General features: G+C 38.2%; 1 protein-coding gene across 3 annotated transcripts in view; it reads right to left on the reverse strand.

Annotated features, from left to right (window-relative positions):
• Positions 1–26,397, reverse strand: part of gas7b (growth arrest-specific 7b) — a 69,726-nt gene that overhangs the window by 28,251 nt on the left and 15,078 nt on the right. For all 3 annotated transcript variants that reach the window (XM_018762043.2, XM_018762042.2, XM_018762044.2), the window contains 3 exons: positions 17,614–17,722; positions 3,034–3,111; positions 410–495 (listed from right to left, as the gene is read on the reverse strand). In XM_018762043.2, coding sequence (XP_018617559.1) covers positions 410–495; positions 3,034–3,111; positions 17,614–17,722 — 273 coding nt within the window. The remainder of the gene's footprint in view (positions 1–409; positions 496–3,033; positions 3,112–17,613; positions 17,723–26,397) is intronic.

Genomic DNA, 26,397 nt, shown 5'->3' on the forward strand with positions numbered 1-26,397 from the left:
TTTAGCAGACGCTTTCCTCCAAAGCGACTTCCAGTGAACTCTATATAGTGTTATCAGTCCACACACTTTATTCACCAAGGTGACTTACACTGCTAAATACACTACTTACACTGGGACACTCATCCATACATCAGTGAAACACACTCTCTCTGTCACTCACACACTATGGGGGAACCTGAACAGCATGTCTTTGATCTGTGGGAGGAAACCCATGCAGACATGGGGAAAACATGCAAACTCCACACAGACTGGGTAGGGATCGAACCCACTTTCTCTCGCACCACCCAGGCACTGTGCCACCGTGTTGGACTTTCAGAGCACACTGCACCAGAAGATGACCAAATACTTTCTTTACACTGAGAATGAAAATGCCAGCGACTTGGTGGTTATTCATATTTTCCACATTTACCTGATGGTCTGTACTGGATTTCCGCGTTACTGCTTGGTGTGGTTCCACATTTGGCACAGGACTTCCAGAGTTATGAAATCCATTTACTAAGTGGAAACAGGAAAAGAAACACGTTGAGTTTGCTAAAAGACAAAGACTGACAGAGGCAAGTACTAATCAAAACTGCATTAGGAAACCATGTGGAAAGAGGAAACTGAATTTTGTATAGATTTACTACAAAAAAGAAACTGCTTTCTGGACACTGTTTAGTACTTACCTATAAAGTGCTTTCTAACGCTGCACATAGCTGTACTACATTTATTCATTTAGCTGATGCTTTTCTCCAAAGCATTTTAGAACATTAAGGCACCTACAGCTATAAATCCATTTACATAGCTGGTTAATTTCACTGCAGAAATTTAGGGCAAGTACCTTGCTCAAGGGTACTGCAGCAGGAGGTGGGATTCAAACCAGAAACCTTTGGATCCAAAGGCAGCAGTTCTAACTGCTACGCTACCAGCTCTAACACTATCAGCTACTAATAGGCAATTAATAATGTCTTAAGAACATATCATAAGCAGGCTATCTCCAGCAAAGGGCAGTAGGCGGCATAGAAATTAAATACACAATCATTTAACATGAATCCTTCAATTACAAGCGCAAAAAAGGGGTTCTGATTTAGTACCCTTGAGAAAAAGGTAATTAACCAGACACACTTCAGTAAAATACCCAGCTCTAAAAATGGGTCAAACTGTAATTTGTTTTGAATTAATGCATCAATTAAGTTGTTACTTGGTAATAATCGATATGTCATGCATGGTGTAGAATATGGGCAGAAGGGTTTTCGGGTGAGATGCAGGTCATGCACTTCCCTCCTATTATTAAGAAGGTATAAATTGGCTTTGGAGCCATTACAATTTCAAATGAGCCGCACTGATCATTTTTCCACATCAGATTTACCAGTTTTTTATTCACCACAAAAATGTATATCACAATACTTTGCCTCACTGTGCATAAGATTGTTTTTACTGCATTATCAAATTCTTTTGAAATAATTTAATGCCAAGAGTTATATTTAGTAATGCTAATTATGAAAATACAGGAACATACTGGTTAAACCATTAAACATTGAACTACAGGATGCAGCAGAAAGAATTTAGTATTGAAATCTAGCTATTATGCTGTATTTCTCTAGTCTTTGTAACAATAATCACTGTGTAACAAATATCATAATAAAATGGTAACTATCAGAAGCAATAGACTTGTAACACAATAACATGAGATAACATGAAATTTCTGTGTGTACTGCTCCCTGGAGTGCAGAGATACTGTAGATAATTAAAATTTATATTGGTTACTCTGTGCTCTACAAAACAAAAAGTCATTATTTTTCGTTATTATTATTATTTTTTTCCAAAAACAACGTGTCTATGTAACAGAACCAGTTAAAACTATAAGATTTCAATACATCCAGAAATCAGTGAGAAAGGCTTTTATAACCCCTAGACATCCTCTGTTTTCCCTTGGTCTTTTTTCATAGTAATTGGTTCTCGTGGGGTGTATGTTAGTGGAATTGGACAGTACAAGAAGAATTGAATTGCACTGTAATGCTGAGCTACTGATGAATTCTATTATCTTTTTCAAGTAGATGCAATGTCAACAAAATAACAGTTCCTGTTTTGTCATTTATTGTGTTAAATCGCTCTATTAGGGAGAAACTGGAAACCAAAGACGCACAAGACCAATTTAAAAGGTGTGGTGGGCATATAGCATCAGAATCAGTGTATGTCACTGAGAGGGGTCATGAACGCTGTCATATCAAAACAAATCCTACACCATTAAAGCGGTCTTCAAAATAGAAGTTAAAATCCCAGTGGAGGGAATTTATTGCAGCATGGTAATCTGTTGTCTATCATCTTATATTAGAGATGTCAGAGAAAAAGCTGAGTAAACATTAAAACACAAAGTAAGAACGTAAGGTATTATCCACTTTAAAGAACTAAATTTAATTGGCAATCAGATGTTGTTTGTTGCTGATTTTTTGGAAATCTCTGGTGACAAGTGGCTCCAGATTTCTAGACAATGAGGAAAATAGACAAAAAGGAAGTCTATAATCACTGTTCCCAATGGAATGCAAGGCCTCCACTATCAAGAGGAAGCAGGGCCTAAAGGCTTCTGGGAATCTGGAGTCAGTAGACCACATGAAGAAGCAAAATAGAATGTGGAAGGTATCTCCTTCAAACTGAGATATTACTTAGTCTTGTGCACCTAGAGGATCCTATCTCAAACCATTATAGAAGTACATCTATAACGGTCAAGTGAAGATTGTTCAGCTTGTGCTCGAATTGTGTGGGCCCCTTCAGTGGCACAAATAGCGAGTCACATCAGCAACAATAGCAATAAGATTGTGCACTTTTTACGGGAACAGTGCTTCACTCCAGTAATGATTCATTTTGTCCAGCCAGGGGAATGACCAAGCAAGAGTGCTTTCATCAGAGCAGGAAAATGTTCAGCTAGGAAGGCATGTAAAAACTCTAAATAGTCTTGGGTGAAGCCATGCATCAAAAATAATAAGCCCTAGGCATGGGAATGTAAATAAGCAAGATGCAAGGCATTTCCTTCGAGAAGCCAAGGTTCAAACACACCTGCAGGTATGGAGTTCTTGTGCTTCAGCGAACCCTTCGGGGTTCCAGGAGCACTTGATGGCCGTTCCCATGTTGTTTCTGGAATAAGAGTCAAAAAGCAAATAGCATGAATTTAACACTATTCTAACAGCATTCAACGCAGCAAAGCTGTGATTTGTGTGCTGACTAATCATGCTATAGGTATTACAGTACAATTTTTCTGCAAGAGATTTTAAAGAAAAGATGACTTGGCAATCACAGAGTCAAAAGACACCACCAAGGGGAGAAAACATCTACATGTATTTTATCACAGGACCTTCTGAGGTAGTACACCTCCACAGCTTCTCCAAGCTTTGACTATGGGGCATGCTGGATTGGAGAAGGGGGTCTCATCATCAGTCTAATAGCCCTTGGGAGGTATGGTAAAAAACACTGTCATCTTCCAAGTCAGTGATAAAGAAATTATATATGGAAGTGATGAAGTTGACAAGAGTAATCACTCCATGTTCTACCATATACTATAGACAGTGAATTCAAGAGCTGAGCTTACATGGAAAACCAACCTTCTACAGTGCCACTAACAAGCTCTACATTCAATGACAAGAAAAATTAAAAAAAAAAAATATTGCAAGGTAAATGACATATGCTTCTGTTTTTGCAATTAGGTGTTTCCAGATATGATGCAAGTTCAGATACATATCTAATTTTGTTGACCTTTCTAACAATATATTTAACAAGATAATTTTACCTGTTTATTTATCACAAGCAAATTAGTTCATGTAGCTGACATCCCACATTTACATTGCCTGTATTCAGAGTTTCCAATCAAAGGGATGTCACTAAGAGATTGGCAGATAAAGTCATAACAACCTGATATCAAATGTCTCCACTTAAATTATTCAAGAAAGATAAGAAGGAAACAGAATGAGAGAAGCATGACTGATGCACAGATAGAATAATAAGACTTAATTTTCTTTCTTGCCCTTCCACTTCCAATATCCAAACTGTAATTTGAGCTCAAGTGTCCCCAAATTGCAATTATGAACTCATTGTTCCACTAGCTTTAAAGAAGAAAAACAGCAATGGAAATGTGATATTATTTTGCTTCCATTTTGTGTAACACTCAGGTCATTGCTTTGATTGAGGTGTTGTCCAAGCCCTGTGATTCTGAAGAAGCCCTGCCGAGCAACAGTGCTCCCATCGACCGACATGGGTGTTCAGCAATCTGGCAGTGTGTGCGGATGACAGGGAACCTCCCTCCGACCTTACAAGCTGCTCTTTCTGGCTACTTGTACAGCCACACATAAAAGTGGCAGGTACCACAGGGGATGAGACTCAGGGAGAGCTTATGATGAAATAAACACTGGTTCAAGTCCCAACATGTGGCTGTACTGCCTTAAAGTTTTAAAACAATATTAGGTAATTTGGAAGCAAAAGTAAAAATATAATTTCTGAATTAGGTGTATAAAGAGAAAAAAGCTTTTAATTTTTTCAACATCAAATCAGTTTGGTAAAAACTAATCAATCTGAAATTCATCCTTACAAGCACCTAGACAAGAATACCAGGTATACGATATTACTGTATTTATCCAAACCTTATCTAGTACCTAGTAAAGGGTACAATTGATCCAGAGTCCTTTATTAAAAACTTCACAAGAAAAACATCCAGGCTTAGAAGTTTTCTCCATGCTCGATTTTTAATTAGAGCAGCAGATAGTGAAACCTTTAAAGCTGCTAACCTATACTACAAATATCCAGGTTCAAATTCCCATGCCCTGCTGTAGTACCCTTGGTCAAGGTACTTACTCCAAACTGGTCCAGTAAAAATGACCAAGCTGTATAAATGGGTAATTAACTGTCAAACATTGTAAGTCACCTTGGATAAAATGGCAGCTAAATGAAGAAATCATAAATAATTGTTAACTTTAAAAAATTCAGTATTTTTTCTATATTTGTGAATATGCACTTTTGTTCTGTAAGTGATGCCAGTCTTGTCATGTTTGATTCAGTCCTACTTGAATGCTTTCAGCAGCTTTGACCTTGAGATTACTGACATGCCCAGTGCTTCAGAAAATCCCTCATAATAACCAAAGACAATAAAGAATCAGCGGAGGTCGAAATTAAGGGTCACAAAGGGCATTCCCAGGATACAACAGATTTTGTGGGCTGTCAGCAAGTAATGTTTTCACTACTCTGGATTTTGTGTGAGCTTTCAGATGCAGACATGTGCCTTTTCTGGAAATCTGGTAACCGAGTCACTGTGAGATCAGTTCTTCTGTGCATCTATCCAAGTTGGCTTGAAGTAGCAACTTCCCACAGTTGAGTTTCATTGTCAGATGGTAAAAGGCATTTCTGCCACTCCCTGATCACATTGCTCCTTTGTGATTGTGAAGCAGTTTGTACATAGCAGAGCAGTGTCTACAGTGCCCTAAAGGGCACATGGCAACAACAACAAAAGATTTTACATTAGACCCAGTATAAGATTTGCCTGGGACCCACATTCAGAACCACATTGAACCACATTCTTAAAGCTTAAAAAAAAGGAAAGTGGATTACATTCCAGGCAATTCTCACAGATATTCCCTTTTACAAGTGTCCTTTAATTGAAATGTAATACTTACACATAACATCTTGTGGCTGAAAATTTTTCAGCTGAAGTATAAAATATAGTACCAAACAATCTGGGCAAACAAATGAATGTAAGTGCAAATACAATACTAAAAAAGCAAAAAAGGCAAAAAGATTATCATTACCTGTCTATGAATGTTATATTTCTTAAATACTGTGTCTAGCATACAGTATTTTTATAATGGTATTCTGTTTGCGGTTACCTGAATGGTTGTTTTTGGCTACCAAACTGTAGCACTTACATTAATGTGTACGCAGATGTCCCAAGACTAGTTTGTTAAAGAAATGTAGGAAATCCTTCACCTGAGGCTCCCTACCCATGGCAACCTGTTTCAAAATATTGTGAAAATAGCAAGCAATGGAAGGATTAGAGAGGTCACAGTAAAACAGACTGCTAAAACATGTGACCATGGTGAAATGAAGCCAGCTGTGAACATTCCTGGTAAGGTTTCTGCAACATAGACAGCCACTTATTTCCTGAAATGTTGTGCAATCCTTTCCATGTGAGGACAAAGCAGCCTTCATGTCGATTTTCTACAAAGTATCTAACCTCTTACATCTGGTCTGGGGTTAAAGGTGATAACAAAAAGACAGCACTGACACACCATATTTTTCTGTTTCACATCCATTCAATGATGCAAACTTACAATTTGGCTATAATATTGGAATTATGAATGTAGAGATAACTGAAAGACTTGGTTTATTATTTATGTTTAATCACTAATACCTCAGAAGTGCTTTATAAATCCATGTGGGCCCATGATATTACTTACAGGCCCATGATATTACACTTACAGTAAGTGTAGGCTACAAATGTTGACGAAACAGTGAACAGCAGACGAATGCGTAGTTCAGCAAACAGACCCTGAGTAATAAACTTACTGGTTAACTGAATGGCACACAGTGTAATGGAAAGTTTATGGAGGAAAACACACTCAAAGTGTTCCAGTGTCTTGAATCTGTTGAAGCTTTTTGATCAAGATCACATTAGCGGATTATTTTTCAATCTGATAACAAAAACTGACTCACAGTGCCATGCTTAGCAGTGAATAACCTACAGAGGTACTGCTTAAGTGAAATTCAAAGAGAAGAGCTGTCACAGACTGAGCTGTGACAGTATATAAAAACAGAAGCATCTAAATCAAAGTGTTGTACTATTACAAGGTTGTGCATGTTCGTTATCTGGTACAGTGTTGTAGGTACATCTTGACACAGCAGGAAATCACTATTGTCTTTTTACATCTTTTGCTAGCCTGAACCATGTCATATCTAAAAGGGAAGGACAGTGACATCCTTCAGATTATACAATGCCCATGAAGCAAAGACATTTAAATAGAAAATAACCTTCAATCAGTTATAACAATGAAGGTTCTTGATTACAATATTAAAAATAAATTAAACAGTTGTGTGGATTTTTTTCCACTTATGTGTTACATGCTACAGTTTTGACACGACTGACTTTAAAATGTTATCTTATTTACCTTTATTATGTCAACAATACAGTATTCATCATGCATTCATATTTCATCCAGCCAGGTCATGAAAAATTCATAGATAGTGTATTACATAGAATGCTGAAACCAGAAAACTTTTAATAGATATTAAAAGAAAGAAAAATCAACAAACAGCATAGAGCACAGCACTGGCAAGAGTATCAAAGTCATTTGCTGAAATATTATTTTATTAATGCCAAAAACATGGAAATTAGCATGAGACACTGCAGTTACATTGTAACAGTTTCACTTCAGCAATAATTAGAAATTATTTTGCTTTCAATACACATACAGGTAAACAGTACATCTGAAGTTTGAAAAAAAAATTGCAGTAATTGCTGTTAACTGGTAAATGAGAAAGTATTCAAAAACGAAACCGCATGTTTCACTTGGACTGAAAGCTAGTGTCAGTTGCCATAATGAATAGGAAAGATTAATCTAGCAAAGCGGATTAAAGCTTGTTTCACTGCAATTGGTGGGCTCCTCCAAACTCACCTCTTTAATAATAACCTGAAAAGCACAGTGAAAATTTCCTTGGGAACAGACAGACAAATTCCTATTATGTCTGGGGGGATGGAAAAAAAATAATAATATGGAACAACCTTGTATTCAAAATGGGATTCATATCCAATCCCAAACAACAGTACACTACAGTATCTGGAAATGTGAAGGTTTCTTTTTAAAACTGGAAAACACATGGCACCAAAAACACATTTTATCAATCCATTTTGAAGCCTACTTATGGAGACCTGCTTTGATTAATTTTTTTTTGTTCAAAAGTTTTACCCCTATTCTCTGTTTCCAGTTATTTAGTTGGATCTTTATTTATCACACATTTGAAATTCCCTTTACTTTGCTTTTAAAAAATACACTTGAACCTCATTACTCATTATAGATATTACATAAAATGTCTCTGCAGAACCCTAGAAATTAAAATTTTGCATAATGGATAATGGCCTAATTAAGTTTAACGAATATCATGTTTTATTTATAATCATACAATGCGCTCCCCACCAGCTGAACTGCCTTTCTGCATAACAACCTTCCCTTCTAATACAAATCAATCTGCCAACTGTCTAGTCCTGCCATTCCAAATCTCACCATAGACCAAAAGACCCATAAGAAACAGCTTGTGGGTGTGTGCGATAACTTCACAAATAGCATATCCATGTGAGGAAAAACATCAGTATTAGTGAAGAAAGAACCTGTAGCCACATATTTTTATTCTGTACTTTAAGACAATGATACTTTCTAAATCACCTGTATACCAGTATGAAAACACTCACAGCTGACGTTTCAGAACTGTACTCAAGGCGTTATGAATAAAAATCTAAGAGACCTAACCAGCTGACTCTGTTTCATCAATAGGTATAAAGCAGGTATTGAAAAACACTGGGTGAAGATAGAAGATATTGCCTGCAGGGATATGCTCAATTATTGGCCGTGTCAGCCCAGAATCTCCATAGAGATCTTAAACTGGCATGTATTTGTGGCAATTCACTTCCCCTTTAATTTATAGGATACATATTAGACTGAAGGGTTCTTATGCAGTGACAATATTTCTGTCAGTTCTGATTCAGAAAAAGCTTTCTTTTAGCCGTTAGGCCTACAAGATACGTGCAGCAAGTCCATCCATCAGTTTTTCATCTTCTTGGACGCTTGAGAAGTTACAGTTTGTCGGTTTTACTCAAGTATTCGGTTCATTGACCATTTTACTATATGTCTTCATCTTGCAAATGTCATATTGCAGTAGGTTGGAGCCTGGTAACCCCCTTCCCCAAACAGACAGTTGCACCTGAGATGGCTCCTTAAGTAGAAATGAGCACCAGGTGTGGCCAATTTATCAGTTAAAAATGACTCTTTATAAAGAGAGTGAAAAATAGCAGGGAGAAAGTCTTGTGAAAGACGTAATTTTGAATTAATATTTATAGTACAGAGACCCCTTGACTTACAAAAATGGACCATTCTTTAACCCGTTATGTAAATCGAAATTTACGTATGTTGGATTCCCACTCCCCCTCCGTTATAGAGCCAAGCCTTCTCATTTCCTTTGCATTTGTTGTGAACACGGGTATAAAAAAAAAAAAAAAATTACACAACATAATTCTCTAGTAAATGTCAGGTATATTAAATACTGTAATAAAACACAGGCCTAGTCAATGAAATAATTTTTTACATTTCTATAAAGCATACATTTAATAAAAAAAATAGACTACTGCATATAGTGCACGTACAATATTGTACTGTGCGTGCTTACCTTATAGCTAGTAGTATGCTGGTACACAAGAGGGTGCTGTTGTTACGGAATTTGACATTTTTTCCATCTCAGTTATTGTACCTTGACGTTTCTTCATTATTATTGTTGTTTTCATGCTAGCTGCTCCTTTCACATGCTCCTTTATACATGTAGCATCCTTCACTATCGTATTCAGCCGATACGGCTAAACCTTGTTCCCGTGCTATAGACGATAATATTTGTCCACCGTCATACTTCCTTTTTATGTATAATTTCATCTCTAAATGCATTGCTGTACACTTGCGAGACGGTTCTCGTTTTCCTTCAAGTGCACGTTTACCACCAGGCATTGTGAATAAAGAAAAGGGTAAAAAATATGCGAAAAAAGCACTACACTAATGAGATGCGTTTACAGCTCAAAACAAACTGGGAAGATGCAGCTACCTGCCTTGTCTAGTTACGCCGACTTGCGTGTAACATAATGATGTTTTGTGTAAAATAAAAGCGCTATCCATAAAAAATGTGTATGCTGGAAATTTTTTAACATAAATCCGGATTTATGTAAGCTGAATTACGTGAATAGAGGTTTGTCTGTACATACTAACTTTTTTTTGGTTGAGAGCTTGGCATTTTTGTTAACTGTTGCATTCTTCTATTCAATCCTTTTAATATTGGTTTTCCTTTGCGTTGTAATATTCGAGTTTTCATTTTGAGAAGGAAGTTTGGTTTTTTTAATCACAATTTGCAAATATGGACTCTGGTAGTAAAATCTATTGGAACTCCTCCCACTACCAGCCCATGCCTGGTCACTATCCAGAAAAAACAAGCCTGGTGTGTCATGCACATAAATAACCATACTGATTTACAATAAATAAAATTCTGAAAGGGGGGTGCAGTGGGTTGGATGTCGTCCTGCTCTCCGGTGGGTCTGGGGTTCGAGTCCCACTTGGGGTGCCTTGTGACGGACTGGCGTTCCGTCCTGGGTGTGTCCCCTCCCCCTCCAGCCTTGCGCCCTGTGTTGCCGGGTTGGACTCTGGCTCCCCGCGACCCCGTACGGGACAAGCGGTTCAGACGATGTGTGTGAAATTCTGAAATATTTGAAAAATCACCAGTGAGGCTCCTTAATAAAGGTGTGACTGAATAACCTTTGACTTACAGCAACATTTTTACACTATGAAGAGGACATGGTGATACTTTCTGAACTGAGATAAAAACCCTTGCATCCTTCATTCAGCAAACAGTAAGGCAGCAAAACAATGGAAAAAGGTTCCTATTTGAGTCACAAAATTAATATCATTCTACAGCATGCTTCATGTATGATGTGATTCTACATGTGCAGTTCAGAATTTCCTAATTCTTCAGATTATTTGGCGTACTAACATCTGAGATGGTCTGATTGGTATATTTTGCCTGGCAGAGAGATGTAGACTGGCAGAAAACCACTTTGACTTAACTACAACCTTTAGAAATTAATGTGGTTGTTTCCTCCTGGGTTGTATGGTTGAAGCCAAATTTATTCATTATCTGCTACAAACAATGTCTCTTTTGGTCATTTTCTAGAAAGCTGACTGTGGGTGCAATTCACACCACACACAATGCTATGAAGTACTAATGAGTTACTTAAATCAAACAAAATAAATTTATTAAAAAATCAACGCATCAGATGACGTAGCAATGCACACAGTAACACACAGAAACACACTGCGGGGTGGACAGATGTCTTGAAATATTCCTTTGGTACCTTGACGGGGTAATGGATAGCAAAGAAATATTGGTCTCTGGTATTTCTGCTTGAGACCTTTTCTCATTTCAACAGAGATGGGAGTTTATATGCAGCATACATCAGATATGAGAACAAAAGTTCTTCAGAAGAGCAAACTTCTTGTTATCTGGCAGCCAAATAGATTAAATTTAACAAGCACCTTTCAAGCACATAAAATTACTTTATCACCTTCAAGTCAAAAGGGAACGCAATTTTCAATTACGTTGTTTCTGCCTTTGAATATATAATTTCAAAAACATCTTATTTAGTAAATTAGCAGTTTATAAACATTAATGTGATGGAAAGTTTAACTGCCACATTAATTTATATATACATACTGTATGTGTGTGTGTGTATATATATTATTATTTGCAAAGTTTGTAAAGGTTGCATTGTAAAGTTTACTTTCAATTCAATTATCTTTGCAAAATTTCACTGGACCGTTGAATCAATAACCTTGTGATAGTTCACAATGTATTAGCTCACGTTCTTTATTTTGGTTGGATTGTTTGTCAGTTTATAATTTCTGACTTCGTCTGCTGATGTATTTTGAGACTGAATATGGTTCATAATCATGAAAGTGTTGACACAATTACAGTATACAGTATACAGTCTCACACACTCCCAGTGGACAAAGTGCTCATGCTGCAGACTGCTAACCATGAACCAGTCTAGTGGATAGTAGCAATTAACCTTGTCTGAAACGGTTGGCACTGCTAATAAATGATTTCTCTCTCCCTGACCACAATCCTCAAATTAGAGTCTGATAAAGAATCTCTCCCACCCCAGCACATCATTCTTAACCTCCCATTCCCTAGAGGATATGGCACAGCTTCAAGAATTCAGACAGCAACAGTCCACTGCTTAGGCACAGAGACAGTAAGCTTTTAAGAAGCCATTTTATTCCCCAAAGGACATGTCTATGTTGTAATGCAGCCAGAGTACAATCACTGCCTTCTCCCCCTTCCCCAGAGGGGCATTATTTCTCTCAGCCCACCTACACATATTTTATGTTTATGAAATATCTATCATGCAAATTCACTGTATTTATGCACATAGTATTTTGCAGAAGTATGTAATAATACACTCTTTGACTTCCTAGCAGTTCCTATTGGTTGTTCCTCTATGCTTAATCTTGATAAGAGAGGAGAGAAAAATAAATGTCTTTCCTTTTTGTAACAGTTGTTTCACTGGGGGTTGCGGTAGACTTTTGCACAATTATATTCTGTCACAACTGGTCTCTATTTCACTCAAGATATGAATTGGCACAGATAATAACTTTTAACATCATAAGTGACATTTCTGACCTGGGATGGACTTGGTCCCATCCAGTGTGTTCCCTGCTTCAGGCCCTATGCTTCTGGTTTAAGGTCTGGACCACGGTGCCCCTCCACTGGAGAACCGGTTAATGATAATGGACTAAAGGATGAAGGGAAGTGACTGGCTGTCTGTATATATCATAGAGTGATCCATCAGCAACAGTGCAGGGTATCTGAGCACAGGTCCTAGAAGATCCCAGCGTAAGCAGTATTCAGACCGTGAGACTCCCACGTCATTAGGAACAGGCTGACCACAAGAGGTTGCTGCACCATTGAGGAGACTGCAGAAAGCTCGGTTTCTCAGTTTCAGTCAGGGACTCGGTGCCACCCACACTAGTACGTTTCTAGCAGCTCAGGGACTTTGTCTTTACGGCACATGGTTCAGCTGGCAGATGTGCGTAAGACTCTGGCCTGCCTCTCATGATGCAACGTGGACAGGAAGCTGACACATCTGCCTGTGCAGCTAAGAAAGACCCTGGGAGAGAAATTTGATACAGGGGCAGAGCACACCCACGTGTGGTCAGTAGCCATGGCAATCACAACAAACACAGCTCTGTCCATGTGAACAGTTTCCTAAAAATAAGTCTGCCTACAATATAGTTACATCAAAGACAGTAGCCTGTTTCTGAATTCTTAAAAGAATGATGAACATTGAGTGTTTTTGGCAAATGTTTAGGATAATAATTTTGAATGAAGTTTGTTTCTACTGCATCAAGGAAAGCATGCCTTCCATGTGCAAATGGGACTACAGTGGGACTACTTTTTTAAAAAAAAAAAATATATATATATACATATATATATAATGAGATAATTTTGGAGCAAAGCAAAATACTAATATCCGATTTTATCAACTACTTACTGAACTAAACAAATGCCATACTCAGATGTAATGAATATGTTAGCCGCATACTCTTTCAGTAAACCCTTAACACATGACAAACAAAACATTGATGAATGCAAAAGAAAGACTTAATGAATAAAACTGTTAAAAAGAGCCATTATTCATGGCATTCCTTTGATGTGTTTTCAGTTTCAGAAAAATAAAAAAAAAAAAAAAAAAAAAAACATGTTGACTGTAATCTAATAAAGGAAACATCCAGAAAAGCCTTCTTTGTGAATGAACTAATGGCAATGCCAAGTCTCATAGAACCACACACCTCTTCTAAGGAATATTTTCAAAACCAAGAATGTCATTTAATTTCTAAGCTGACCTTCTCCTCAAGCTTATAATAGTTTAAATTATACATTGGCTTTTTTTAAGAGGTAACCAGGAAGTGAAAAGCTCCATAATAATTAAAAGACACAAAAACTTTGGACTGAAATGGTAAGGCCAGCCACATTGTAAGACACGATGCCTGGAATATATTAATGTTTAAGAGTTGGTCAAATAGGTTAGTGAGAACAATACCGTATTATCATTCAGTGCATCTCCATGACCCTTGCAATATTTCCTGCAAGGAAATAAAACCATGAATAGCCTAGTTATTTAGCTTGACTTTCAGAGCAGGGGGCATGGAGGAGAGTTCAAAAGGTGCATATGTGACTTGAACAAGGCCAACTTTCTAATTGTTGAGCAGGACGACTGGGTAATGCTGCATACATCATTAATCACAAAACAAGGCTGAATATTTTTGCTTAAAAACAAACATTCTAAAATGATTGTTTCATGATGAGCACTGTAGGGACATTTTTTCTTTGTTTAACTTTTGTTCACAGCAACTTATTCACAATCTCAAATATAGCTATTGGAACATTTAATGAAGAGACAGTTTCACTAAATAAATTGATGTGATTTCACATAAATGAACACAATTTAATTTATTAGCAGTATAAGACTTTCTATATGCCAGTGAAGAAAACAAAACTTATGTTGAACCCTCAAAGCCCCTGCAAAGGCTTAATTTTTCATCTGATCGTGATTACCAAACTCAGTTTGCAACTTACAAAGTTGCAGGTTCAAATCCTAGATGTCAAACTGCTGTTATAAACTTGATGAATTTGGAGTAACTTAAGATCACATTAATTCTGGTGAATTCCCTCTGTGACATGTCCCCACCCGGTTAACACTTCATCTCAGGAGTTGTTACCAAACCTGAAATATGCATTAACTCCCCATCCCTGTCTTCACCTTCCTAAACTGGTCTTCTGACATTTTCAAACTTGAATATAAAACACACATTTATATCAATAAATGGACTTACTGATCTTCTTCACTCATATACCTACCAACCAACATCAACAACCACTTGTCCTGAGCAGGGTCACAGTGAAGCAGAGCCTATCCTAGAGACGGAGGGTTGGGTATACCCTGGGTGGGATGCCAGTCTATCACAAGGCACCCAAGGTGGAACTCAAACCCCAGACCCACCACACAGCAGGTACCGGCCAAACCGGCTGCACCACCACACCTCCCACTCACAAACTCATTTGTGAAACTTTATTCAGAAGGTCACTTATCTTACACCAAGAACTGAAATGAGCACAAGATTAGCGAATTCTTCTCATACATAACACCCTCTTTAATTTAACAATAAGCCTGCTTATGTTTGGGAATCAAACAGATTCTCTGTCTTTAAGTGTAGACTAAACACTTTCTCATAGAACCTGTTTTACTGGTGGAAGTACTGAACAGAGGCTTGATTTTACAATGCTGTTTCATGAGACAGGCTGCTTCATATTACTATATCCCATATATTCCATTCCATTTAACCTTGGAATCGCTATGTTTGCAAACCGAAGGCCGTCAAGACTTGTTACAAATCAGAATTCTGCGATTCAGACATTTCTTAAACTACCTGCCCAAGAGAAAATCACACAAATGCTCTCTGTACACCGTGGCGAATCTTAGAAATACCTTAGACTGCAAACCTCAAAGCAAATACTGCATTAATAATTTGGTGACTGCTTGCCTGTTGGTACAGCTGCATCATTCAGCTTTGTACTCCTTAGCGCTTTCAATCTAACAGCTCAAAACCTGCTGCCATGCCTAAAAAAAACAGAAGCAGAAACACAAAAACAAGGCCCTCCAGCATTTACCGCAAAGTGCACAACAAACAAGAACCACAGAATCCAGCTTTCTTCCGTCTAAGAGTTTGTACAGATGGATGTCAGACCTTGAGACTAGTGTGCGCAGCCCCTGTGGATGAGACAACACATGGTGCTGCCAGCTAGCTAGCAGCTCGCAGAGACAGAACGCTAATTGTCTGACGGTGGCTTGTCTTGAACAAGAAGAGATGGTGGTGCAGGGAGTGTGCTCTGTTCAGGCCCGCTGGTACCACGCAGACCTGTCTGCGCTTCATCGCTCCTCAGCGACAATAGCCCATTGGAGCATGCCAGACATCACTCCTCACACCACTGCCCTTAAAAGCTGTCCAGCCTATTGCGTAATTGTTATGGTGGCTTGAAAATGGAAATGTGATGAATAACACAGCAGAAAGTGTCACCGTAATATGCCACCAGATTAATATAGTGAGTTACATATATGCAAAATAAACAGGGAGAGATGTAAACAATTTCATTTTAGCTGAATAGATTTTTAATAGATATTCTGAAACTTCATTAATAATGAGTTTGGCACAATATATAAATATAGGCACCAAAACTAAGTAAAATCCTAATCAATGTGAATGGACTGATGCAAAAATGAGCTTCTTCACAACCATTTATCATCTTCACACACACACACACACACACACAGGATGCTGCAGGCAGGATTATCACTAGAACCCAGAAATACTGCCATCTCACTCCAAATCTTTGACCTCTTCACTGGGTACCCATTACATATAGATGCAACTTCAAAATTTTGCTCTTAACTTGCAAGGTGCTAAAAGGTCTGGTATCACCTTGCACTGTCAATGTCCTCATTAACTACAAGCTAAGCTGCAACCTATGTTAACAGAATGCCGACTTGCTTTTAGTCCCTGAGATCTGTGGAAGGCAGAGCAGTTGGCCATTGTGTCCTTAAACTATGTGCCTTCTGTAGAGAAGCACGGCCCCTTCGTCACTATCTTTAAAGCAAGACTAAAAACCCATATCTTTAATCTTTGTTTTGGTATTCACAAACTGTTCTCTTTTTCCTTTTTTCCCTGAGGTGTTATGGCAGCCTCCCAGAGAGGCCCGCAGTGGTACTAGCATACTGCTGACCTCTGGAGAGGTCACCTGCTGCTGGAAACCAGCGACTGCCTACAACAATCAACTTGCTCTGCGGTCAGAAGCTGACAATTGCCTACTCTCACAATTGGGATCAGTAACCATGGGCTTGGATAAAGACTTTAGCTTCCACAGACTATAGCTCTGCCTTGACAGAAGTACCGGTCATTTGCACTAGACAGATCCATACAGGTCACTACATTAGAATTTCCATGAGGGGTGGGCTGCCACTGGTACTTCTGAAACCCAGACACATAGGCTATAACCGCTTATCCCAAGCGGGGTTGCGGCAAGCAGGAGCCTACCTGGCAACATAGGGCGCCAAAAATGGAGGGGACACACCCTGGACGGGACACCAGTTTGTCGCAAGGCACCCCAAGTGAGGCTTGAACCCCAGACCCGTCACACAGCAGGAACTGGGCAAACCCACCATGCCCCCCTACTTCTGAAACCCCCAGAGGTTTATTTTTCATAGTTGAGAGTTTATGTTTTCCTCTCCTCAGCTGCCAGCTGGCTTACCCTAATAATTAGCTCTTACTCTGCTGGCTTTCTGTATTGTATCATTCCGTGGAACTCTGTTCAGTGCTCTGTGACACCATGGTGAGAAAAGCACTCTATGAAAATGAACTGAATTGAATTTTTATATCCATGTTACATATTATATTAATTACACACTATTCTTACAAGGACATTTTAGAATTCTTAAAATGTACCCGGTACATGCAAACGGTGTAAAAAGAATCCCTGTGTGTTTGTGACACGCACAGATGTTCAGTCCAAAACAAAATTCAGGCTAACAGTGTTATGAAAAACATCTGGAAAATGTAATTTATGTGAAATATCGGCAATAGTAACCTAGGATTGCTGGGGAAATGTCGTAGGAGGTTGATCCATGACAATGATAAGCACTTCCTTTACTGCTGGCTCACTTCAGCATCTTTACGGGTGCACTCATCAGGTTTTTAATACAAATACAGAATATAGAAAGTATAGAATATCTGCTCTGCTTACCATTGCTGGCAGTGTTGACGTAGTAACGCCGCCCCTGGGGAGACATGTAACACTTCCAGCCTGGAGGGAGGGGGCTCTCTGCAGGCAGGGGGCTCGCGGGTACCGGTTTCTGTCATACAGAGAAGCACACAGCTATCAGAGACCTGGATCACCACAGGAAACATGCTCTGAGAGATAAGGGACAACACCAATCCATATTTCATTCCTCAGAGTGTGAGGGGGCACAGGGTGTCCTTTGAATAAAACATGACGTGACTTGTTACTCTGATTGTAATCTTCATGCAAATCATCTGACGTCTCAGTCGATGCAAAGATTAATCATTACTTTTCCTGATTAAACACATTTGTCTTTGCAGCTAAAAAAATTACAGTTGCAATGCATTTAAGAAGCTGAACTACTCACATTGCAGGTTTTGAAAAGCATATTTCACATGGTATCTGATCACTGCTTTTTCAAGGAGTTGTTAAGATGCGCATGTATACTGAAGTCAGGCTATTGCTATGATTCAGAAAATAAGTCAAGTTTGGTTCTACAATGCATTATTTACTGGTGGCCATCTGCTGTTTGACAACGCACAACTGTTCGCTGACATGGGTCTAGACTGAACTGATATAAAAAATATTAACTCTTGAATGAACAATATATATGATAGACCATTAACCATCAAGACACTGGAGAGGAAATAATTACAGAAACTTAAAACTAGTATATCACTTTTTCTGAAGCCTAGCAAGACTGGGACAGACCCTTTTTTTTAAAAAAAAAAAAAAAACGGAATATTATATGTATTTTTAACAGATGCCAAATGAGTCTGTTACAGTGTTAAAATAAATGTTCAATGAATACTGAAGATTTGCTCTCTATAAACTCTTTCTGTACCTTCTGCCTTACTAATACTTTTGTCTGAATAATAATGCCTTGCAAAACTTCTAATGCAGCAGTTTATAACAAAACTTACAAGATAAACAGGTACAGATGAATGAAGTCCAGAAGCGTTAAGGGTTATTTTTCAAAAATGCACAGCGGCCTTTTAGAGCACTGTCAGGCACAAACTGAACGAGGAACATGTAAACAGTTCGGACTACTTGTTTAGGAAAAAATGATTAAACAGCAGAGAATAAGAATCTTACATTACATTTATTGTTGGTAAGCCTCAATTTGAAATATCATACTGTTTCAAGATTCATGTTATGGAATTATAAAATAGAGATTCAATCAATTAAGTCATCCTTATTGCACATTTAAGGAACAGCGTGCCAATTATGGAATAAGGATGTGCAATATATAGGAATTTGCTGAGGTACGCCTATTTGAGCTCAGAGAATTCAGCTTTACGAGGCGTCTCATTTAATACCCCTACTTCAGTTAATGAGGCATTCCATCATTTTTGGAATTTGGATTTTATGAACCTCCCAACAGCTGACCAGTGCAAGACATTTACTCATTTAACGGACGATTTTTCTCAAAAGGGCCATACAATGATTGTTATGCATTATTTAGCTGACACCTTCATCCAGTGGTGACTTACAGTGCTACCTACATACACTGCACTGAACTCCCTACAATCACTCACCCATTTATACAGCAGAGCAATGTAACACACAGTCTTCACTCTTTCTGTTCTGTTCAGTTTTTTTGTATTAAAGATTGAATCGATACATAGATGTTGAGCATTAAATATATGTATGTTTTATTTTTCAGCATTACAAAAGAACTGAACAAGTGCAAGTAAACAACCAAACAATCACAGTTTCAACTAAGGAAGCAAAACTGCCTTGTTATGTGATAACATGTAACTAATGTTGCCTGTTGAAGTACTTGTGTCCATTTTAATGGAATTTGATTCTATTTTAAAATAAATGGGTGTCAGTTACGGGACTCAGGAACACAATTTCTTCCCATGAATATTAACGGTAATTATGTCTTCAACCTCAAGATCTCCTTATGAAGTGCTTTTCAAAAAAACATTACCTTTGTTAGGTGGGTGAAGACTGTACAGTACTTATGATACCCATAAAAAGAGGACATATTACGACAAGTATCCTAAAATACACTGTAATGGACTGCTGTCCCATCCAGGGTGTACCCTGCTTAGCTTCGCATTCTATGCTTCCGGAATAGCCTCCAGACCTCCAAAAGGACACATGGCTATTGATAATGAGTGATTAAAAATACGCACCTCAAGTGAAAAAAAAAATGTTTAGTCCACTTTCTTAAGAAGATACCTGAAATGTATTGAAATATAACTACATTCCAAGGAATTGGAATCCATAGAAAAATGTGCACAATGATTTGATACATGTGATAAGTTTTCTTGTCCATTGTACTTTCAGGCTGCAATTAGATTATCTAAAAAAAGTCCTAGAAGGATAACATTTTTTTGCACTGAAACATCCCAAACAACAGGTTGCAGAGTTGTAAAACATCCTCATCTACTATGCTTGAATGAACCAGGGACCTGATGGTTCACATTACAGTCATGTTACCATAGAACAAGGCTGACCTTTCATACCCTTTCACATGCTGATTAAATATGACTCCTTAAATTTCAAAATAAGAGAAAAGGCAAAATAAAATGTAATGCATAATGGAGTGTGGTATAAGCATAAGCAGTGAATATTTACAAATACAGTTGATTGTTGTATTTTTTTATTGTAAGCTGATAATTGAAAGCATAAAACTCAAAAGGCCAAAATGGCTTTCCTTGTAACTTGACAGTGGAAAAAAAAAAAAACTATTGCATTAACTACTCTACTGATGATTTTGTTCCATATGGAAACACTTACAACAGAGACAGTTTATAGCGTCCAACCAAGAACATGGAGTAGATGGCTTCCATAATGAAAACATTCGCAGCCAAAATAACAATCTGCTTCAATGGTCACATATTGTTTGATAGCAGCAGTGTGTCTCTATATGGAAGGGATTTCGTAACTCCAAACAGCCTTGCTTTGGGACAAATTCAACATACTGCTTAGTTCTGAGACAGCACATGTTGTACCGGAAACCTCATATTCAGCAATTAATAATGCATAACGCCACATGGTTACATATTTCACTTCAAGGTTGTTCAATTTTTTTTTTTTTAAATTCAGAAACATACATCGAGATACAGTCACATTTAATTAATGTCTGACCAGAGAAAAAATTAAATTGAGAAAGAAGCATAGCTCTGCAGACTCTTCTAATATGGTGTTTTATAATAGTGAGTAGTATGTTGGTGCAGCGGGTAGCACTGATGCCTCAAATCTTCTGGGCTGTGGCTTTGGGCATGGGTTTGAACGAGGCTCAGCCTGTGTGGAGTTTGCATGTAGTCACATGTTTGTGTAGGTTTTCTCCAGGTTCTCTGGTTTCTTTCCCCAGTCCAAGGACATTTGTTTGACATTTTTTGGTGCCTGTAGTGTGCATATGTGTGAAGGTGTGTGTTTGCAGGATAGGCTCTGGAACACTGCAGCCCTGCATTGGATAGGTGGTTATTGATTATACGCAGATGGATAGATGAATAGATGGGTGGTTATGTGTAATATACAAAGCCAGGACATTTCCACACACAACCTCCACTGGGGCCAAACATTTGAACTATTTCTTTAATCATTAATTACTGAAAATCTTTAAATACAATGATAAGAAAATTCAACATTTGCACAAGTTTACAAATCAGTGCCAGTTCATTTCTGAGTCAAAAGGGAGTACGGGTCTACTCGGTTACTTTACCTGATGCTCAAGGCAAGATTTTTCTACATCACTGTGGACCTAAAACACTGAAATGTGATATTTTGCAGAGAAAAGTGCTTCTCTGCTATTCTTTCTTGAACTAGTTCTTGCAGGTCACAATGAAAAAGTGCTTTGTTAGCCTAACCTGACCTTTGAAAACATTTTAAAGTTGTGGCATGAAAACCACTCTATTGGAAATGCCTATGAACTGTAGCAGATATCTTGGTAAATACCACCATATTATATATTATATATAGACCATATTTTCGTACCTGAGTAATGTTAGCAAGGAGAGGTGAGAAGGCAGCTGGTCTCATTTTTCTCCTCCTTTAACAGCTTTAGAAGTTTTGTTTCCTCTTCTCTTTAGCCTCTGGTTTCTTTAGCATTCTTGCTGGTTGTTATTTAACTGTGGTATCAGTCATTAGCATGTCTAGGTGCTTTTTACTTAAGTGCCCCCAGTACTTAGGATGACTGCTATAAGAAAATGGATTAAGATGTAAGAATTTAAAATATTTCACTGACCCTCAATACAGTTTTTCTTCCGTTGCTGTAGCACCTGCTGATAATGGTGATCCTGTGGGACCACATCATTTGCAGGAGAAATAAAGGAGTGATAAAAACCAGTGTCTGATTATGATATAGGATGATCAAAATTTGCTACACCTTTAGTGCTTGGAGATTTTTATGCAGTTCTCAGATTCAGAGATACACACATTAATAAAAAAATTGCAATCTTGCGAAATTATACTACTATATGGGAAAAAAAGCTGATATTGAAAAATTCCAGTCCATTTATCAGCCAAGTTAGGCAGCTTTAAACTTATTCATCTAACCAATTTGACTTTAGAGTCAGGCAGGTACCAGTTAATAGGCATAAAAATTTTGACCACTACTGTTAACAACAAACTTTTTTTTTAAGTGATATAACAGATTGAAGATTTTGTGAGGTTAAAAGCTGTGACCCCAGTACTGAAATATAACCATAGTTTGCTGTTGTGGAAAAAATACAGCATTCCATTCCAGTAGGCTTGGCTTTCAGCCTGGAAAATTACAAATAATGCTAAAATTCCTGACTGAAAAAAGACTAAAACAGCGTAGTTTGTTGAAAAGACATTCAATCCTTTATAACCAGATTAAATAATGATATGTATATCATTTTCTACCTTAACTTTTAGATCTGGGAAGAAACACATTCTTTTATGCATTATCCATGTCTATTATTATCTATTTGCACAATACAGGGTTGTGGTGGTCCAAAGGCATCTTGGAATATTGGGACCTGAGGCAGGGTACGCCATGGATGTGATACCAGTGTATCACAGGGCATCACACAAAAATTAATTCACCCACACATACACATATCACGAACAACTCAGTCGCCAGTTAACCTGAAAACGATGTTTTTGAATTGTGGACGAAAACTGAAGCATGTGGAGGAAACCCATGCAGATACAGACAGAACACACAAACTCCACAAAGAGTTAGCTGAATTCAGATCGATCCCCAAAACCACAGCCAAGGGGCTGTGAGGCAACTGCACTACTCGCTACATGATCATGCCGCGCCAGGAAATGTGTTTTACGTATAATATGTTTTCAAAGTTTATAGAATATATACAAAATAGTATGATAAAATGTCAAAAAAATCCAGGCTTTCCGACAATACTTTGAAATTTTCTTTATTCCTTAAACTTCCTAGAAAAGTGAATTCAGAATGACTGACGTGAATATGGAATATTACTTTATTTCAGAGCAAATAAATGATAAAAATATCAAAGTTTAAAAATGATACGAAGACCTAGGAGCAAGTCAAAAAGGAAATAAACTGGGATTAAATATTCCTTTTAAATTATTGAGTATGTCTAGTCCCCTTCCCAATCATTTCTGAGCTCCGGAGTGAGATGACATTGTATTCTTGTATTTGCATTTCTTTAGAAACAAGAGACAAGTTGTGAATAGAGCACCACTGAAACGAATGCGGATCTCCTTTGGGTAAATTTATGAAACCCGTTTAACACTGTTTAAATTGAGTGGTACTTCTATCATTTTTTGAATTGGCACATGAACAGAAATAATGCAACACACTGCTCCCATCATATTCTCAGTCCTTGGAGAGGATTTCAGGCTTTTGTCCACTGCAGTATTGTAGGAGTATAGTATCAACAATGTTCTCTTGCTCATTATCAAGATTAAATTATTATTTATATGATTGCTTGAATAAACAATGTTAAGGTATTTCCAATGATTTAACCACTGATGCAAGAGAATAATTTTTTACTGTATCAGTTTGGGGTAAGTACTTTGCTCAAGTGTACTACAGCAGGAGGTCAGATTCAAACTTGTGCCCTTCAAATGCAAGGCAGCAGCTCTAACCACTATACCATCTGCTTTCCCAAATTGTCAAAATTAAGCAAAATTAAGTTTGCCACATTTCGTAAAATACAGAAATACATCAGCGAATAGTACAGAGCCCTGCACCGTACTGTTTCTCTCCTGTTGGTACATACTATGGTACATACTTGCTTCATACCTGTTGACTACAGGGAACGTGCACTGGAGAACAATGAGACAGTGCTCTCAGACAGGACAGCACACTGCATGGAAAAAGACAGATCTAGGGTTACAAAGAAAATGCCTTGCTCATCATCACTGAATCCAAGGAAGTGCTACTCTGCAGATTCCTCTGCAAAAGACCTCCAGGGCTTGTCTGTCCTCGAGTGCATCTGTGACAGCTGCTGTTAGCTGATTAGCACAAAGTTACCGCAGATATATATATAAGCAAGGTAAAAGTATTTTTAACAATGTAGATACATCGACACTTATAAACATTTATCTACAATTAGTCCATCATTTTGCTCTGAATATCTGAGACCACAGATGGCTTTAGATTAGGCACGCCAACTGACTGGACTTCAACTGGCACCATTAACAGAGGGTCCTGTGTGTGTAAAAAATGTGCTTCGTGTCCATAAATAGTCTGCACAGAAAAGTGAGCAGGATTCCACTGGCACACACTGCAGTGGCGTCTGTCAGAAAACAGAACATCAGCTTATGCTGGCAAACTTGTAATTTCAGGTAATTTCCATGTGCGCACACACACAGAAGAAGAGGTACTGAAAATACAAAGAAATTTTAAAATACAATTTTGTTTTTTTGTGGACAGACGATACTAAAAGGTGATTTTTTTTTCCTAATAGCAGGATTTGATTTGAAAGGGTTCTCAGACCCAGCAAGTAGATAAAGAAGCTGGTGAAAACTGTGGAGAATATACAGCAATGGTAATGTTCCTAGCTGGACAGTGCAACTCACCACTGAGGTCAAGATCCAGTAACAGTCATGTACAGTATGTAGGAGGTCTGACTGATGACTATTCTACTCATGCTTCATTGTGCGATGCACACCAGTTAATACACGCAGCAGATATGTAATGCTGAAGCCACAGTAGGAACAATATGATCTTTCTGTTGAAAATTATGTTCACATTTAGTCAAAATGTCTCTAATTGTATATATGTACAATATTTGTGCGTAAATTTGAGTACAGGCAGTCCCCAGATTATGAACCAGTTCCATTCCTCACCGTTTTTATCGGATTTTTATGGAAATCGGAACAGTTAGGTACCGTTGGTTAATGTCAGTTAGTCAAATGTTTGTCTTAGGATATAGTATATCGTGTACCCTTCTATGCATAAAAAACATTAAAGAAACACTTCCGGATACACTAAAACATCTTTAATATAACAATACAGTAGAAATAACAATACAATGTAATGATGTAATGATAATAATAACACCATTAATAATAAATATAACTACAGTATTTATAATATAGAGAGGGGGGAGGGAGGAGGACAGAGAGAATGTGTGTGTATGGAGCTATAAAAAACATTAAAGAAACTTTAATGTACGCTTTTCCAATGTTTTTTGGAGTTTCACCTTTTTCGGATCGCTTTATTATATCCACTTTAGTTTCAGTCGTGCTCGTTTTCCTTTTCTTTGATGCATCACCATCACTTGCATCAGATTTATGTTTTGGTGGCATGATTACAAGCGTATAAACAAAAATATTAAAGCCTAATACAGTAACACACGAGACACTTAACGGAAACATGGTCCGTGTCATAGTGAGCAGGCAGGAGACTGAAGTAAGTGTGTGGACCCAATCGTGGAATCTTTATCGTCGGTACAGAAGGAAGCAGGCAAGATTCGCGGTTGGGGACAGGCGTGGGTCGGTCGATACACAAACGTAGGTCTTGGGGAGAATCCGATGTCGTAGTCGAGGAGGCGACGTAAGCGTCAGGAGGCGTGGATGTCAGGAGCGGGAACGAGGGATTGAGGAGACCGATGGGCTTGGAAGGACGGGTAGGTTGCCATGGGTTTACTTTTACTCAAGAGCGCTGGAGAGACGGGTTTCTCAAATGAGATTCTGCAACCAGGGTGTGCAGGTGCAGCTTCTTTATACCCCACTGCTCTGATTCTGGGCAGGTGTGGACATTTGGGGTGAGGTCATGGGTATGACAGCCCGACTGAAAAGAAAAGTCTTTGTCCTCCCTGGGCCCCACCAGCCAACGAACCGCTGTAGACGCACAATGTTTTGATGCGGGTCACAAACTGGCTCCTGTTTGTTATTACAAACCACTGGATGTACAGTAACTCAAATTTCTAATAGAGAAGGCTTTACGGGGGGTGGTTCGTAAGTATGGGTTTTACGTGAGTCGGATGTTTGTAACCCGGGGACTGACTGTACTGCAGTTTCAGGACTAAAACTAAAGTCTTGTTTATTTTTTGAGCAAGCTTAACAGTGGGCAGAGCAGAAAGATTATAGTGTCTCACACTAATAATTTTAGAACTTCTGGATATGTTGTAATAGCCAAACTAGTGTTTGAGCACAAGCCAATGACATTGACAAAGTTCCAAAAAATCAATTTGTGCTCATGAAATATTTGCTGAGAAAAGCACTCTTAAGCATCAACACCCTGTCACCAGATGAACTTTAACTCAAGAGTCGGAAATACCTACTCACATCCCCACACACCCATGCTACGTGTGACTCATTGCCAGCCGTGTCGTC

The sequence above is a fragment of the Scleropages formosus genome, chromosome 20 (genome assembly GCF_900964775.1).
Source record: "Scleropages formosus chromosome 20, fSclFor1.1, whole genome shotgun sequence".
NCBI lineage: Eukaryota > Metazoa > Chordata > Actinopteri > Osteoglossiformes > Osteoglossidae > Scleropages > Scleropages formosus.